Source organism: Melospiza melodia, chromosome 8, assembly GCF_035770615.1.
Source record: "Melospiza melodia melodia isolate bMelMel2 chromosome 8, bMelMel2.pri, whole genome shotgun sequence".
NCBI classification, from domain to species: Eukaryota; Metazoa; Chordata; class Aves; order Passeriformes; family Passerellidae; genus Melospiza; species Melospiza melodia.
In genome coordinates this window covers 7,496,501-7,513,232 of record NC_086201.1, presented here as the reverse complement: position 1 = coordinate 7,513,232, position 16,732 = coordinate 7,496,501, and the positions used below count along the sequence as shown (strand labels likewise).

At 37.1% G+C, this 16,732-nt stretch overlaps 1 protein-coding gene across 1 annotated transcript in view; it reads right to left on the bottom strand.

Annotated features, from left to right (window-relative positions):
• Positions 1-1,302: 1,302 nt before the first annotated feature.
• ACTR3 (actin related protein 3) overlaps positions 1,303-16,732 on the bottom strand; it is a 28,549-nt gene continuing 13,119 nt past the window's right edge. The window contains exons 2-12 of the mRNA XM_063161638.1: positions 14,812-14,867; positions 11,134-11,258; positions 10,462-10,572; positions 8,911-9,006; positions 8,288-8,395; positions 6,213-6,356; positions 5,299-5,472; positions 4,843-4,935; positions 4,270-4,395; positions 2,636-2,719; positions 1,303-2,222 (exon numbers count right to left, since the gene is read on the bottom strand). Coding sequence (XP_063017708.1) covers positions 2,127-2,222; positions 2,636-2,719; positions 4,270-4,395; positions 4,843-4,935; positions 5,299-5,472; positions 6,213-6,356; positions 8,288-8,395; positions 8,911-9,006; positions 10,462-10,572; positions 11,134-11,258; positions 14,812-14,867 — 1,213 coding nt within the window. The 3' untranslated portion in view covers positions 1,303-2,126. The remainder of the gene's footprint in view (positions 2,223-2,635; positions 2,720-4,269; positions 4,396-4,842; positions 4,936-5,298; positions 5,473-6,212; positions 6,357-8,287; positions 8,396-8,910; positions 9,007-10,461; positions 10,573-11,133; positions 11,259-14,811; positions 14,868-16,732) is intronic.

The following is a 16,732-nucleotide window of genomic DNA, read 5'->3' as shown; positions in this document are numbered from 1 at the left end:
TCTTTTAACATACTGAAAATCAGCTGTGGCTGTCTAACTTCTCCAAAAGTACATCTACAGTACTAAAAAAAAAAAAAAATTTAAAAAAAAAATCAATGGTTGTGTAAGGGTATGGTTGCCTTCCATTCTCTTCTACACAAACAACAAATAGAAGCTTAGAGCAGCTTCCCTGGGGCCTCAGGAAGATGAACCCAGAATCTGTGTAACACTCAAGGTCTCCCTACAGCTGTGTGTGACAGGAAGGAATTCACTCCTTCTCTTTGCACTTGCTCACTGTTATGTATATGTGTGTCAGGAATTGAAGTTTTTCAAGTGAATTTTTAAGACTTTTTTCCCAGAGAGGAAAAAGATCCTTGTCTTATCTTCACACCACTGCAGTGTATCAAAATATCCTGTCACTAGAGTATGATAGAGTGGCAGAACCAGGACTGCTGGAAAAGCACAACTCTTAACTGTATTTTATATATATTTGCCATATTGGTCTTCCTTACCACATGAATCAACCTACAGTTAGGACTCTAAGTTTAAAAGAGACTTATAAAAAACTCAAACACTGTATCACTGTTAGGGAGATGTCACTAATAGATCTGTAATAAAATTGTTCAAAATTTTGTTGTTTGCATCATGTTCTGTTTGATTCCAGCATGTAAATTTTTTACAATGCTTGCTGTAAAAACACTTTCCCACATTTATCCTTGTTTTGGAGTCATATTTGTCAAGTTTTGAAGCTCCGGCAACAGATAAACTTCTCTGATGAAAATGTGAGGCATCTCTGCAACTCAGAAGAAACTGGGATATCTCCCTCTTGTGGTTTTCTATGCAAACAGCCTCAACTCCCTCTGCGGGCTCAGAAGGGCCTAACGAATTTTCTGTCATCAAATATCAACAAATTGTAAGAATTCCAGTCACTACAGAAAGTGTTCTTCCTAGAAAGAATGAGAAAGAGATTGTTTTCACTTTATTTTTATCTACATGGTATTTTCTTGCAGAAAAACCACAGAGATTGAAAACGCAGTGCTGACTCCTGAATAGCACCACCTGCAAGAAAGTGGGGGGAAAAAAGTTACAGAACAAAGTAGATGAACAAACCCAACAGTGGAGGAGCTGTCAGGCTTCTCTAGGTAAGTGCTAGCTAGCTGAACACACAAACTGCAGCTCTAAAATGCTCACACTTGAGTTACACAAAGCACATTACATCTCTACCTCACAGACCAACCTCACTCCTCAAAAGCCACAGCGGATATGTAGGGACCCATGCTCACAACTTCCCATGTCATGAGATTAACAAGTCTGACACCAACATAAAAAGAAATTTTGTGCCTTTATTGGAATGGTGTTAGGCTTTAAATACACCAAATTTTGATAACCTGATTATTTGGTTTAATTAGAAATGACACTACAGAACTGCAATACTGGTCCAACAGTCTTGTCTTTACTTTTTCTTTTTTTTTTTTTTTTTAAGCAAGAGATAGTATGAAAATGCACCAAGTAATCAGAAAGCACTAGCAGGCATTAGTTAATCCAAGATAGTAGCTTTTAGTTCCAAAAGCACTCGCATTGTATGGAACCCAGGATTTAGACTGGTCATGATTTGCAAGAGCTAGTTGCATGAGTCATGACTTTTTTCCTTTTTTTTTTTAATTTACTTTTAAGTTGGTCACTGGTAAATTTTGTTCCTCAAATATTACAGTTTCTTTTATTCATATTTTTCCTCAAAGTATAAAAAAGTATGAAATATAAACAAGCTCCTGTATTGCACCCATGAAGGGGTACAATGGAAGCATTAGAGAGCTGACTATCTACACACCATCAAATCCCATCAACTCTTGGATAATTCATTAATATACAAAATATCAGGGCACAGAAAGAACTAAAATCCACTTTTTTTTTGTTTTGTTACGCACAGGTTCAAATAATCAATCTAAAGAAAAAACGTGATCATTTTGGCTTTCCACTACATCCGCATGTTGAGACACTTATTAAAATGATCCTGCTTAATTGTGTTTGGTCTTTTTCTTATTGTCAAGTCATGTTTGTTATCTTAATACCAGCCATCAGACAAACAAGTAATCAGAAAAACTCTTCCTCCTCCCACTTCCCCATCCCTGACTCCTGCAGGGCCAGCTTTAAGACATGACTCCAAACACGGGGTTGTGACGACAGATGCTAGGGCCAATCTCTTCATAATCTTTTTTGGTATGGCATACTTGGTAGAATTCAGGCTGTAAAGGGAAGGGAAAAAACATTAGTGTATGGCATAGACACCTTAATTAACAACATTAACTTTTATATAGCCAGTGGAAAAAAAAAGATAGCACATAAATCCTAAAATTAACTTATATCACGCGTGGCCAAAATTACCTTACATCATGCACGGCTAAATATCAATGCAAAGAATATATTTTGCCACAAAACCAAAATGTGCCATTTAACAGCTCACACAAAGCTTTAATTCAGCTTTCTTTTGCTCTTCCAAGTCTTTAAAGTCTAATGCAAAAACAGGGAAGGTATATTTACCACCTGAAGCCTACCAGAAATTCCCCAGTAACATTTAATATACAATGAAGGTGAGATGAGAGCTGCAAAAGTGCAGAAAGAACAGCTCAAACATGCTCAGCTTTACAGCTAAACTCACTGTGGAAGCCAGCATTGATCCTCCAAACCAGACTGCATATCTCTGCATATGGTGTGTAATGACTTGAACATCAATGGGCTTGGGCTGCAGAAAAAGGAGAGAAAAGCAACACATTAAAAGTCACTTCTGCTGGTAAAAAACAGATCTAGTTTTAAAGGAGTGTATATACCAAGCTTACTTTTCATAAATTAGTATTTTCATAAATGCTGTACACATAAATTTACATTTATGGCATCAGACTTGCCCTTGTACAATGAAGGGTACGAAACAGCTCCTGCTAATAGATAAGTTCCCTGCTTTATCAGACAGAGATACTTCCATTCACAACCACTTTTTTCACACAATGCTCTGATTAATGTCTTGATGAACTATTTATTTATGCATTTATAAGCACTGACCCATACTACCTAAACTTTAAAAAAAAACCCCACACTTTAGGAAGTTTCATGTGATTATTCTAACAAAGCATCACTTGCAGATTGGAAGTTTATCCAGGATCAATACAGTCAGTCATGCTTTTCTAACTACAGCACTCATTCCAGTCAGGCATTCCCTTTCCCAAGGGCACACAACCTTTTCCTTACTTGTGCCAATCAACACTGCCAGTCTATGTAACAGTTTCAGAATTTATTTTTCCCGTCCAACCTTCTGAAATCTGAAACAGTATCTAAAAATGTTCTGTAACACATGTGCAGAACTCCAGCCAGTGATTCTTTGCCATGCCTGGTACTTAGAATAGAAGAAGAATCACATCCAATTCCCTCACTCAGATTCTGCTTCTTTACTAAGTGGTACAAACCTAGTGAAGAAAACAGACTAAATGATGCTTCTTGGGCCAGAGAACTGTGTATGACTGAAATTTCAGAGTTGTCTACATGACATATTATAAAGCTCTACTGGGGTTTTAAAGGATTGTTTGAGCTCATCTAGCTAGATTGCTTCTAAAAAAATGAGGCAAATCAGTTTCCTTTAGAAGGGAAAAAAACACTTTTTTTTTCTCTGCTGGTCCTTTATTTTTGCAAAGACAACAGAAAGATGCAACAGTAAGGTCAGAGGTCTGCAGTGCAAAGAGCACAAATTAAGGATGATGCAGTTTAGTAAAAACATGAAGTCCCTTATAGGATTGTAAGATAATTGAGGTGGGAAGGGACCACGTCATGTCTCTGGTTTGGCCTCCTGCTCAAGGCAGGGTAAGCTATGAAGCCAGAGGAAGGTATTTAGGGTTTTACCCAGCTGCACCTCAAAATCAGTAATCTCCCCACATGCACTGAGGCACTATCAGGAGTCCCAAAGCCTTCCCTTCTCTAATCAAGGCTCCCTCATTCCTCACAGGACACGTACTCCTGACTCTCCTCGTGCTCAACAATGAGCTCAATTCATTTCTCTTATCTTCAAGCTCAAGAGCCTGAGCACAATGAGCTGTAACTGATTAATAAACACCAAGCACAAAGACAGCTGCAGTGGCCAACTGCTGGTGTGTGACCAGTGTAATGGGATGAAGCTCTGAAAAGCCTCTATATGAACATCAAATAAGATGAAGACATTTCAACAAAGACCACAATGACTGCAAGATGTTATCTGCACATTTTTCAGGTAACAGATGCTTGTTAGGTGCATGAGCTGCAGGAACCAACCTTCAGTCTGCCACCACTAAGTTCTTCACTAAGTTTCAGCCTGGCATCAACAGTCCTTTTCAAGTCTCGCTGTAAACGGCGACCGAAGTCCCTGAACATGGTTGAGCCTCCAGAGAGGACAATATTCTGTTGTGAATAACAAAATTCATTAACCACATCTGAAAATGCAAGTCTCCACATTACCCACTTCTTAAATTCTAAATGTCTAAACAGAGTTTTAAAAGCTACAGTTAGCAGGTATGCTTTTACTGTAAATGATCTAGCATACAAGCATGACACAACCTGAACTCACCAAGAGTTTGCCACATTAAAATTGTCTGTGCTTTAAAATCCATTTATATCTCACTATATCTCACCACTTTTGCTCAGCTTTTTGTTTCCCTAATAAAAAAAGCATATTCTGAAAATGTATCAGTGAACAACAAACCCTTCTGCATATTGGATTAATTTCTAGGAGAATGGTTAATTTTGCTCATTTGGTATTGGTTTTTAAGATTTTCAAATATGTACCTTGATAAAAATTCCAATTCTTCTAAAACCCATATATATAAAATAGACATTATAGCTACTGACCTTATATAGAGGACGTCTAACATCAATGGGACAATTCTGAATAACTTCATCTACTACTTCTGAGATTGGTTGCGTGAAGTCAGGATTAGCAAACTGCAATCAGGAATAAAATCAAATCAAGTCATTGTGGAGGACCACACATTGCAAAGGAAAAGAGGTAAAGAGGAAAAAAAAGGAAAGAACCATTCTGTTACACTAGAGATGTCATTAAAAATTAATAATGGAAACAATTTTTAAATATTCTTGCTGCCATTTTAAGTGCTTTGTGTATCAGCCTGAATTTGTATAAAGATTAGTAGCAATCAAGAATCAAAGCACACTGACTTGCAACAATGGCCAGTATCTATTTATAAATAAGAAGAAATTAAGTGAAGATAACTACTTCTTTACAATTTTGCAAATAGGATTTCTCTGTTATCATCTAAAACAAAGTCTAGACAATTCAAACCAACTTACCTCAGGATGGAAGAAAATCTCTGGCCCCAGGAATCTCTCGTAACCAACATCAATGGTAAATTCTTTCTTTGAGATAGCATTGATTCCAGTATATTGTTTAATCCACTTTGTACCATCTGTGTCATACTTGTTAAATTCTTTTACTAAGTCAGGGCAAACATAACTAAAGCGCTCCTGAAAAGGGAATAGATACAGTTAGAACTATCTAAAGTATAGAAAACTGGTAAGAAATTTCAAAAAATGTACTAATTTAAACTTTTAAGAGTAAGTATTAAATTGGCAGATAAAAAATAAAACAGCTGAACTGACATTTACTGTACACAGGTAGATAATGGCTCTGCTAGTAGAGATCATTTCTGTGCAGCACTGAAGGCTCTGGCTGAGCTAAATTACTTTTCTTCTGCTTTTCCCCTAAACTTCCAAGATTGTAAGAAATTAATTCTGAAATACATTGAAGAACTGCCAGAGAAACAAAATTGAAGTGTACTTTAAGCTGAATGTCTTTCAGAATAGCTTTGTTCTCTATGTAATGTGTATTACAAAAAAGAACACATTAATATTCAGAAAGAATATAAGAGCAATTACAGCTCTTTTTATGACACATCCAGCCAACAGCATTTCCTACAGAACATTACAATAATAATACCAACAGGATAATAACAACAATAATGATAATGGAGGAGAAGAGAAAGGGGAGACAACAGGTGAAGAGTGAAATTCCAGGCCAGACTGAGCAAGTATAACCCAACTGTAAACCCTGTTATTTCATGTTATTACATTAAGACATTTTTATATTACTTAGAATCAGAGCCCCATTACTCAGAAGTAAAATTACTTTCAGATATTCTTGTACTTTAAAATCAGATACCAAGCTGTGATATAAAATAACTTTAAGATCTGCAACATTCACTTACCTTCACTGCTTTAGCTGTTTCCAAGGATTGTTCAGGAGGAATTCCTACTTCTCTCTCCCTCAGCAACTGCTGAATGAAGTATGTGATATCTCTGCCAGCAATTGGAATGTGTTTGATACAGCTGCCAATCACATATCCTTCAGCCTGTAAACAAAATTAATGGGGACAAAAGTGCTGATAAGAACTACTTTCATCAAAGCTCAGCAGGAGAGAGAAAGGCATGGAGTCTAAACTCCTACCCACTACCTGTGGCTCTGAGGCTAAAGCCCTTTAAGACTGGCTCATTTAATTACCACAAATCCAATTCTTCACAGTATAGCCTTACTTTACTTTGCATGGCATTGGTTCATAATTCTTACAAGGTTAGAAGAACAGAAAGGTCACTGGTACATAAGGCAGACAAATCACTATACTCACTATTCCTTGGCCTTTATTTTCTCTTCAAAATGAGGTTACTCTTACCAAAAAGGTCAAGGAACCTTTTTTGGTGAAATATTATTTTTGAATAACTGATGTGGCCCTGCAGTCACAGCCACTGATGTAAGACGTTACAATCCACATGAACCAAACTTAATTTTCTGAAAGCAGGGAGAAAATGCATCATTTCAGGACTTTAAATGAGACTTCTCAGAACATCAGACTGGCCTATCAAGTCACCCTTACAAGTCACACTCATCCTGGGGACAAGTAAAAATACATTAAAAAATGGTCAACTGTGCAAGGTTGGCCTTCAACCCTACCAGAGCTGCTAAATCCAAACAGAGGAATGCAGATATCACACTCAAAATGTTTAAGTTTTCCTATATACACACACCTCATATTCACACAAAAATGTCTTACTAACACAGAAAATGCTGTCATTAAAAAATCTACCCCTACTTCACTACAGAGATAAGCATTTGTTAATTCCTTTCTATTTTATAACAGAAATGGTAGAACATCTTGACAATTTGTTCAACATGCTTAAAAATTTTACAAGTAAATGACATTCTGCAAAGGAGGTAAATGCTTAAAATGATATAGACTACCTACTCTTATTTCAACTAAAAAAAAAAACCCTAACCCACAAGTCAGGAGAAGTTCAACACTATTAAACAGTAATTTTGAACTACTAAGTAAAATTTTAAAAGTTTACCTACAGAAGGTCTGAAGTGTCAATTGTTTCCTAAGCCTTATTAAAAATACACCAACTTTGATGAACACTATATGTCACTATATTTCCCTAAATTAATAACAAATTGCTATATGACAGTGTATGTTTGACCACCACCAATGCTACTGTTTTTAAAAAAACTGATGTTACTGTGGCATGATAAAGCTTTGTACAGATTTTTGTCTTAAAAATTGTAATCTAACTTCATTTTGAAAATACAAATATATCTGCTACATAGACATGAATTTAACTCCCCCAGGAAAGATGGGCAATAATTTGACAGTAAGGAAAATTATTGCAGCTCTAGGTGTTCATTACTTAATAAAGCATCACTGAATCATCCAAGTTTCTGCTTCAGCAGCTTGAGGTATTGGAACAGATACTCAACACTAATCAACCCTAGGGGTTGTTTTCTTCCTGTCAAACAGAAACTTTGCTTGCATGCTGACACACTACTAAATACTGGGAAGAGATGAAGAAAAACTCTAAAAAATACTAACTATATCTGCCCTCTAATACTTTGTATTATTTCTTCTTTATATATAAATGCATGAACTAAATGAAAATAAGAAGTCAAACTTTTTGTACTGACTACTGTAAGGAGCCTATTCACTCTTACCAGCAAGCCAAAATAGAAATCTGCTAAAGCAATTTCACTCATCACTTAGCATAGCCTTGACAACTCACCTTTTAAGGTAAGTCACTGAAAGACAATCAGCCCTGCCAAACTCAGGGTTACAGAGTTCTTCAAGAGTTTCTGCACTACAAAATGAACCAAAACTCACACCCACAGCCCTGGGAATTATCTGATGTTTCTGAAGACTCCTATCTGTACTTCAGTGTGTGTAGGTGTATATTCAGAGAACTTAGAGGACAAATAATTGTGCACTGAAGCTGCAGTGCAGCTCTGAGGCACACTTACCACAGGAATGACATGGGTGACACCATCTCCACTGTCTATAACTGTGCCAGTCAGTGTTCGCTCTCCTACTTGCCTTGATGTCCAAGATGCAGCTAAGGCAAGGACAGCCTTGGGAAAAAACACACTAAAATCAAATATTGGCAAAACATCTGCCTGCAGACCTCACCTCCCAAAAACAAGCTAACACTCCCATAGTAATTTACAGCATGGAAACTGATTTAATAATATTATATACAACAGCTTAGAAAAAAGAGGCTGCAAAATGTAACTTTTGACAATTGCCTGATGTTTTTTCAGCCATGCTCAAACATAGTTTTTCATTACTTCATACTGAAAGGGATTCAGTTCTTGGATTAATGGAATTATTATGATGTGGTGTGGTTTTTTATTTACTTATGATTCAACAGATATCATACTCTACTGCTCAGAGGCCTGCAGAGGTAACAGAGGAACAGTGTCCAGTAACCACCCACAGAATCAAAGCATGTCAAACATGCAGTGCTGGAAATGCCAGAAGGACATAAACATATTCCAAACACCACTTACACTGTTTTTTCAAAGTGAAATTAGTTTTAGCCCAAGGAAAAATACTGTAGCTGTGATTTTAACAGCCCTCCCCTTACCTGAACAGCAATATATAGCCCTGGAACGTTGAAAGACTCAAACATGATTTCAGCAGTATATTCTCTATTTTCTGGAGTATTTAATGGAGGCTCAGTCTGTGAGACACAAAAAACAAACAAACACAAAAACAAAAAACCAGATGAATTTTACTTACATTCAAACCAAACATTTGACTTTAAAAAATAGAACCACCAACTCCTAACTTTTAAGATGAGTCATTCAACAACAATAGCATGTAAAAATAGTAAGGACAAAGGGTGCTTTTAAGAATTTATGCAAATTGCAATAAAAGAAAGAAAAACAAAAGTCCAATAAAAACTACATCAGTTACTGTGCTTAAGAATTTACATCCAAAACCCCCTTTGTGGGCTGGTTAGCTCATTACAACTTTTGATTTCACTTGAAAGAATCAAGGACTATCCAAATATGTCAAAGGATGCAGTTTAGCACATTTAAAGAATGACATTTTTAGATTTCTCAGTGAAAAGACCTGTTTTCCTTCAGAAGGCAGCCACTGTAACACAAGTTGATATGCTCAGCTATAGGAATGTATTCAAGTGACAGAAGCTGAGCATAAACCATCCCATAATAGTATGCTATAACTTTCATTGAAATATCAAACATACTCAAGGCTCTACTCTGAAGGAGCATTTTGGATAGTGGTAAAAAATACTTGAGAAAAGAAAACATCATTCTTCCATTGCAGCAACTGTGTAACAGGAGGGTAAAAGAGGAGGGAGTCAAATTCTTCACAAAGGTGTTGGGACAAGGGCCAGGGACACAAAACTACCTGGGAAATCCTAAGTAGGTATTAGGAGGAAAAAAGGTGACTTAAAGGTGGTCAAATATTGAAAAGGGAGCCAGGGTTGCAATGGCATTTTGATCCTTGGAGATATTCACAGTTTGGCAGGACAGAGCATTGAGCAACTGGACCTAATTATTGTTTCAAGAGGATGAAGGCATTCAAACAGGTATGGCCAACACCTCTAATTCCAAACTTGTCTATAAATATCACACTAAACCAAATTGCTTATTTCAATGACCCTAAATAAAATACTAAGGAATAGCAGATGCTTCAGAATAACATTGGCCTTAATTGATATCTGATCAGCCCAAATATGACAATCAACCCTTCCAGTTTCACAGAAAATAAAAGACAGAAATTTATTCTCCAGATACTTCATCCAGATGGCAGTACTGTAAAAACAAAATAATTGCAATTATGTAAAGTCAAAACACAAGTATTGTTTTTGTCTCAAACATATAAACTTGAGATTACTGAATTCAGTGGAGAAGGAAAATAAGAAAGTGATGAATCAGACAATTTGGAGGGAAATGAGAAGAGAACAGAAAAATGTTTGCTGTTCAAACACATTGACATTTTTAGAAAATTAAAGAACCTGGATGGCTTAAGGCAGGTCAACAAAGCTCCAGGTAATTTATTTACTTTTGCTTTCAAAGTATGAATATTTATATTTAAGAATTTACATAAATCAACACATTGTTATTCATCACACAGAACTTCTTAAGCAAGGCATAAATTTACCTACCAAAAGAAAATAATGGTCCTCAGGTTCTGCCCTTAAATACTTAAAGATTACTTGCTCCATAAACCTCTCCATCAAGTCCCAGTCTTCAACTATACCATGGCGGATAGGCCACTGGTGGAGAAAAATACCAAATTAGAATTAGAAACAAAAAACACCAAAAGCAAACAAAAAAATCTGTTTTCAACTGAAATATGCTTTCAACTGCAAGAAATCTCAATTTAGGCTTCCCCTGTTCCTGTGTGACACCTACTGAAAATTCTGATTCCAATCTTGAGTAGCTGAGACAACACATTGCATTTTTTTCAGTTCAGAATGGTGGTACTGGGATAAACCAAAAGTTCCCCCAGCCCAGTGTCCCACTCTGATGCTGCTGATAGAAGCTGCCAAGGAACAAAAGAATAGGCATTTCCACTTAACACGCTCTCAGCCTCCTTTCACTTATGAGGAAAGTTTATATATATCTGTAATACACATTTTCACAGAGTTTTGCAAATTCCCACATGCTCCCCAAAGTCAACAAAACCAATACCAAAGCTTATTTTCTATTTAAACAGAGTTAATAAATAAATAAGATTTAACTTATCCAAAAAGCATTCTTAATATTATATTTACTGTACACATGATGCTTGCCAAACAGGATTGAAAAATGATTTTTAAAAATTTCCAAGATACCTTGGTTGCATAAGTTGGTTTTTCTATTGCTTCGTCCCCAATGAAGAAGTCTAAATCATCCACACCTTTCAAAACCCTCCTTTGTGCTTGATCCACCACTTTTGCTGACTCTTTGATAGCAATACCTTCAACAGAGAACACAAACATTATTGCAGGTCATATATCCTGCACCAAAAAAAGAAAACCTACACTGGAAAAACAGACACCCTGATCACAATCATCCTTTGTTTCAAGTGTAACTCAGAAAAGCTACATAGAACACAGATAATTTGACTTCCAGTCATGGGTAAGCATGGTAAGGACTTATAAAGTAACACAGTAACAGGCTTAACTACAAATTTAATTGTTAGACACCCAGCATGCAATCAGAAAGATAAAATATACTCAGAAACACTAAGACAGGATACCCCTACAGATCTTATTTTATTTAACAAACATGTTAATCTTCTGCACACTCCAATAATAACAATAACAATTTTAAGTATTATTAGTGTTGCTATTCTTTCAAAAATAATTACTCCCCAGCCATGAGGGCTGCAGCTCCAGCAATATCTGCTGTATTTTCTCAAATCTTACTAATTGCCTTTAAACACAATCCTTTACACAGATGATGAAATTCACCTATCCAAGCAGAATTAAATCAGCCTCAACTGTCCTAAGGCTGTGCTCCAAAAGCTCTTTCAATGGCAGAAGTATTTTTTTAGTTCTCACCTTCAGCAAGTTATGTTTGCTCACAATTAAGACTATAAAAGTTATGAAAAGCTGCATTCTGAGGCCCAGCAGGCAGGGCAGCACAGCCACAGGACCTGGAAATCAGCAGCTGAGCTCACAGATCCTCCTCATCCTCCTCCCTTCCCTTCCCACAGCGAGCAAGGCAGACAGAGCCACGGGAACCAAGAAGCTGAGTGTTGTGAAAGACTGAACAGGATGGAACACAAGCCATTATTTTGAGCTCTTCAGGAAGAAAACTGAATCATAGTGCAACTTCTGTAGCTGCTTACAGGAGAGCAGAGAGGAAGCAGAAGGCTGGGGGAAGCCAAACAGAAGGGGGGGAGATGGGAAGCAGAAGCTGAAATCACAGGGAAGGAAATGTTGCAAGGCAGGTGCTTGCTGCAAGTCAAGAGAGGAACCCTGACAAATATTTTCAGGTCATTGTTACAGAGCTCACACATCTGGGGGAATTATTCTGCCCAGATGTGTCTCATCCTCAAGAACTTCCAAGTGAAATCCACCACTTGCCACAGGATTGCTTTCAAACCCAATGGTTTCACTCTGTTACAAGCCTAAAACAAGACGGGAGGTCTCCAATATTTTGCTGCCCTCAAGGCCAGCTTGTTCAGCCCTGCTTTTGAAAGACTGAAACTAGGAGCAAACAAGCTGAATCATATCCTGAAAACACAAACAAGAAAATAAATCTTGCTGAAACCTCAGCTGCTGTGCCTGAGGATGGGCAGCACCCCAGCAATATTCAGAGCAGTTGCCTTTGGTTGGCTTGGCACAAGAATTAAGAGCTTTTAGGGAAAAAAAAATTAAAATCCTTGCATTGAATCAATTTTTGTGCTGACACTATTTTTTTCTTTTAGAAGTCATCAGCTATCACAGATAAACTGAAATAATCAAAAATCAAGGGAACTACTGGGTAATGGAAAGAAGGTGACTCCCATTTTAACAAACAGCAGGAAAAACCTGCTGAAGTGAATAAAAATGAAACAAAATGAATTATCTAAGATCTAAAAAGCAGCCAGGGAAGAAAGTAGTGAACCCAAGCTGCATCAAAGCATTGGCCCAAGAGATTCTCATTTACTTCACTTTTCATGTAAGCATTTATCATCTCTACAGAAGCATATTCAGAATAAAATCAAGAACACCTCATAAGGAGATAAAAATTTGTTAAGAGCAGGAGTGAATAAGATAAGCTACAAGTGAACAAGGCACAAGGAATGCTGCTCAGACCTGTTTAACAGCAAACATTAATTTTAGAGAATCAAACTGATAAAATGCCACTGCTGGAAGTGCAAGGAGAAACCAAACCATTTTTCCACATAGAATAGAATTAAGGAAATTACAGACACCAAAGTGGTATTTTGTAACATTTAACTTTGAAACTAGGTGCTGCTGTACTCTATTTCAGTTTCTCTAATGTGGATTAACCCAGTGCTATTTTGTTTCATTCCAGGCAGAGGATTAACACAAACTCATGCCGTTACTGTAATTATTTAGCTTGGGCTGCAGCACAAGTGAGAAAAATGCCTTTTTTATTGAGAGAATTGCAGTCAAGGGTCATTTCAGCTGCAGGAGCATCTGGACTGAGCATCCTTTTCTCCATACACCACACTGCATCAAAAGGCCATCAAAAAAATCTCATTTCATCTCCTTCTCTTCTACTTTAATAGCATCCCTGTTGGACAAATTTCCCTGCTTAATGATCTGACAGGTCATTTCATTTCCAGTGTTTAAAATATCATATTTCTTTTTTTTTTTTTGAACAAGAAAGGGATCTTCAAATTAAATAACCAAATCTAAAGATGCAGAAAAAATAAACACTGTGTTTCTGAAATTAAATAACCACTTGCCCATTTACATTTTAACAAGTGCTACAAAGTTTAAAGAGCACTGTAAGCATTTTTTCAATGTTTAGAAACTTTTAATACAAACTTAAATTAGCTTTTGTGTGAAAAGCAAAACTGTAGAGTGTTTTATATGACACTGAGATAAACTTAATGAAGTTAATTTGGAAAACCAAATAATCTAAGAAATACTTATTAGAAGCTAAAATAGAAGATACAGAATGGATTCTCTGAATGCATTCTTCTGTTCTCATACAAGTGAATTAGCCTCATCTTTCCATGAAAATTACTTTTTGAAGCATGTTTCCTTGAAAAATCAACCCAGAGCCTGAACTTCCAAGTCTATTTCACAGTGATTGTGCTAAAGTAGTATGAGTTCCAGCTCTCTTCCTGTTGTATTTGCAGGGAAAACTGGGTGTGCTAATTATTCCTTTTCACCAGGATGTAATCCATGATTGCTTTGGCACGGATGAACAATGAGGAACTGCCAAGTGGTGTAGGAGGTCAAAAGGTGAAGCATTTCTAAGGGAAGCTGAGCGAGCTCCACTCTCTGGAGTAGAACTTTATCTCTTCAGGTGGGAGAAACAGTTCAGCAGCCAGGCAGCAAATAAATAAGCTGCTCTACGTGGGGGGAAAAAACTGACACGGTTTCTTGTTACATTTGCAAAATACAGTAAATTAACATAGCTCTAATACTGACAACTTCCAGGCAAGCAGAACATTTTAAACCCTAGAGATATTAAATAATACAGTTTTAATTTTTTTCCAGTTATAATCAACTCAACGTTTTACCAGATAAATCACTAAACCTCCTAAAAGGTAAATGTAATCATGCTACTGGATTTTTACATTATTTCAATGCCCAGGAAAAAAAAAAACAGCTTCAACTATTAGTATCCTTTTTTAATGAATTTATCTTTCTAAACTGAGTACCCTTAGCAAAACATTACTAGTCCGTCATCACTCAGAGATCAAGTAATTCTCTTTTAATGTTGGTTTTTTCTGGATTGTTTGGGGTTTTTTTTGTTGGTTTGGTTTGGGTTTTTTTATGGCATGTTACAGAATGTCCAAGAGTAACTTCAGCACTGATACACAAGTAACAAATACTTACATGAAGGGATAATGAACTGGGGTTCAGTATTACCCGCATAGCCGAGCTTTGTGTACCTGTAGAGGCAAAAAAGATTTGGTTGCAATATTTAATAGCACAAATAACAAAGATATCTGCTTTTTTAATGAACAGATCCCTCTTTCCATATCAGAAGGACACCACACTGACTTTCCTATAAAAATAAATTTTAAAAAACTAAGGCTAAATAAGAATTTCTCTCGTAAAGTATAAAACTGCTCGCAGCCACAGATCAAGCATCACTGCTAACTTCTACTCTAACAACATTTTACTAAGGAACACAAAGTTACAAGTAATTCAATCTATCAATGTTTAGGAGTGTAATTTTTGTTCCTCCCTGCTCAGCAGCTAGCGTCTTCACATAAATATTTTCATATAGCTAATGCTGGTGGTTAAAATGTTTTTGTAATTCCACTATAGGAAGAAAAGATGCCCTGCCCATGGACTGCCAGCTGGGCATGAGGCTGGGCTGGTCATCCTTGTGTCACAAGCAGCTGATGATGCCAAGTCCTAGCAAAAGCCATTCCATTTCACAAATGGAAAAAGCACTGTCAAAATGTGTTTAATAAGAATAAAGAAAGCAAGGGGAAAATAACCACATGCCTTCACCCAGTCTCCAGAATGTGCTATGGATATATACATGATCTTCATTATTACAATGTAAAAAAACTGAAGAAATTAACAAAGTATTCAAGAAAAATAACTTCAAAACTCAGGGTACCAATACCAGCTGCTAGAAATGCTGTCACGAAAGCAGCACAGGCAAATTCTAAAGCATGCAGACCAAAATGCACAGCTCTAGCTCAAGAGTTAGAGCTCACCCACATGTTCTTAAACACAGACGTGACAAAGTTCTCATTTCATCTGAGTGCAGCTGCACTGAGTTAGCACCACCAGCAAAGGCATGAAGGCTGTAGTAGCACCTCTAGAGCTTTCAGCACTCTGATGGAAAGCTGGAAGATCTTAGGAGGTGTCAGGCAGCAGTAAATACTCTCACAAGCCATAAATCCATGGCAGTGACACAGCAGGAGGCTGGGCTGGGAGGGAGTGCTGCTGCCGTGCCCCACGAGCAGAGAGCAGCAGCACCCACACAATCTCCACCCATCAGCGCTGGCCAAGGCTCCAGATCTCACAGGGAAGGTGAATTTGTCTCTGAGTTACAAAGTGCTTAGCACAGGACCTCATCTAACACCACAAATGCTTCGCAGGAGATGCATTTTCAAAGCTGTAAACAGGATCTTGTGTGTAACACACTCTAAAGGTTGTGAGTAATCATGCACAGAAACTTGACTTCATACCAACCAACAGGAATGCTTCTTGACAAAGTCAACTTTGCACATAAAAGATGACAAATAATGAAAAAAGAAACTACCAGAAAGAACTTCACACCTCATGAAGACATTAGGCACTGTATGTGCCTCAACTCAGGACACACAACTTGGACTTCGCTCATTGAAGTTTGATTTTCTTCTAAAAGATCTACTTCCAAAGAAAAGTATCAAGAATCCCACAAACTGGTGCTTCTTTAACCTATCATGCACAGCACAATTGCTCACTGTATTTATATTGTTTTAAGAGGCTTTTAGTGCCACAATTACTAAGTAAACCAGCAAATACTGACTCACTCCCTCTACATTCCCCTGCAAACCAGAACTGTGGCATGCAGATTTTAAAGCTAAATCTACACAGGAACTTTGGAGCCTGAATGCTGCATAAACCTACAATGAGATTAAAAGTGTTGTTTAACAGTTAAAACTGTTTGATTATTAAACTCAGTATTTCAAAGAAAGCAGAAGCTGAACTGTTGCAGGTAACTGGCAGCTTAGTTGCTTGTGGGAGGGAGTTTGCCCAGCACACACACAGCCAGCAAGACTGAAAGAAAAATAATCTCATGAAAGATGCA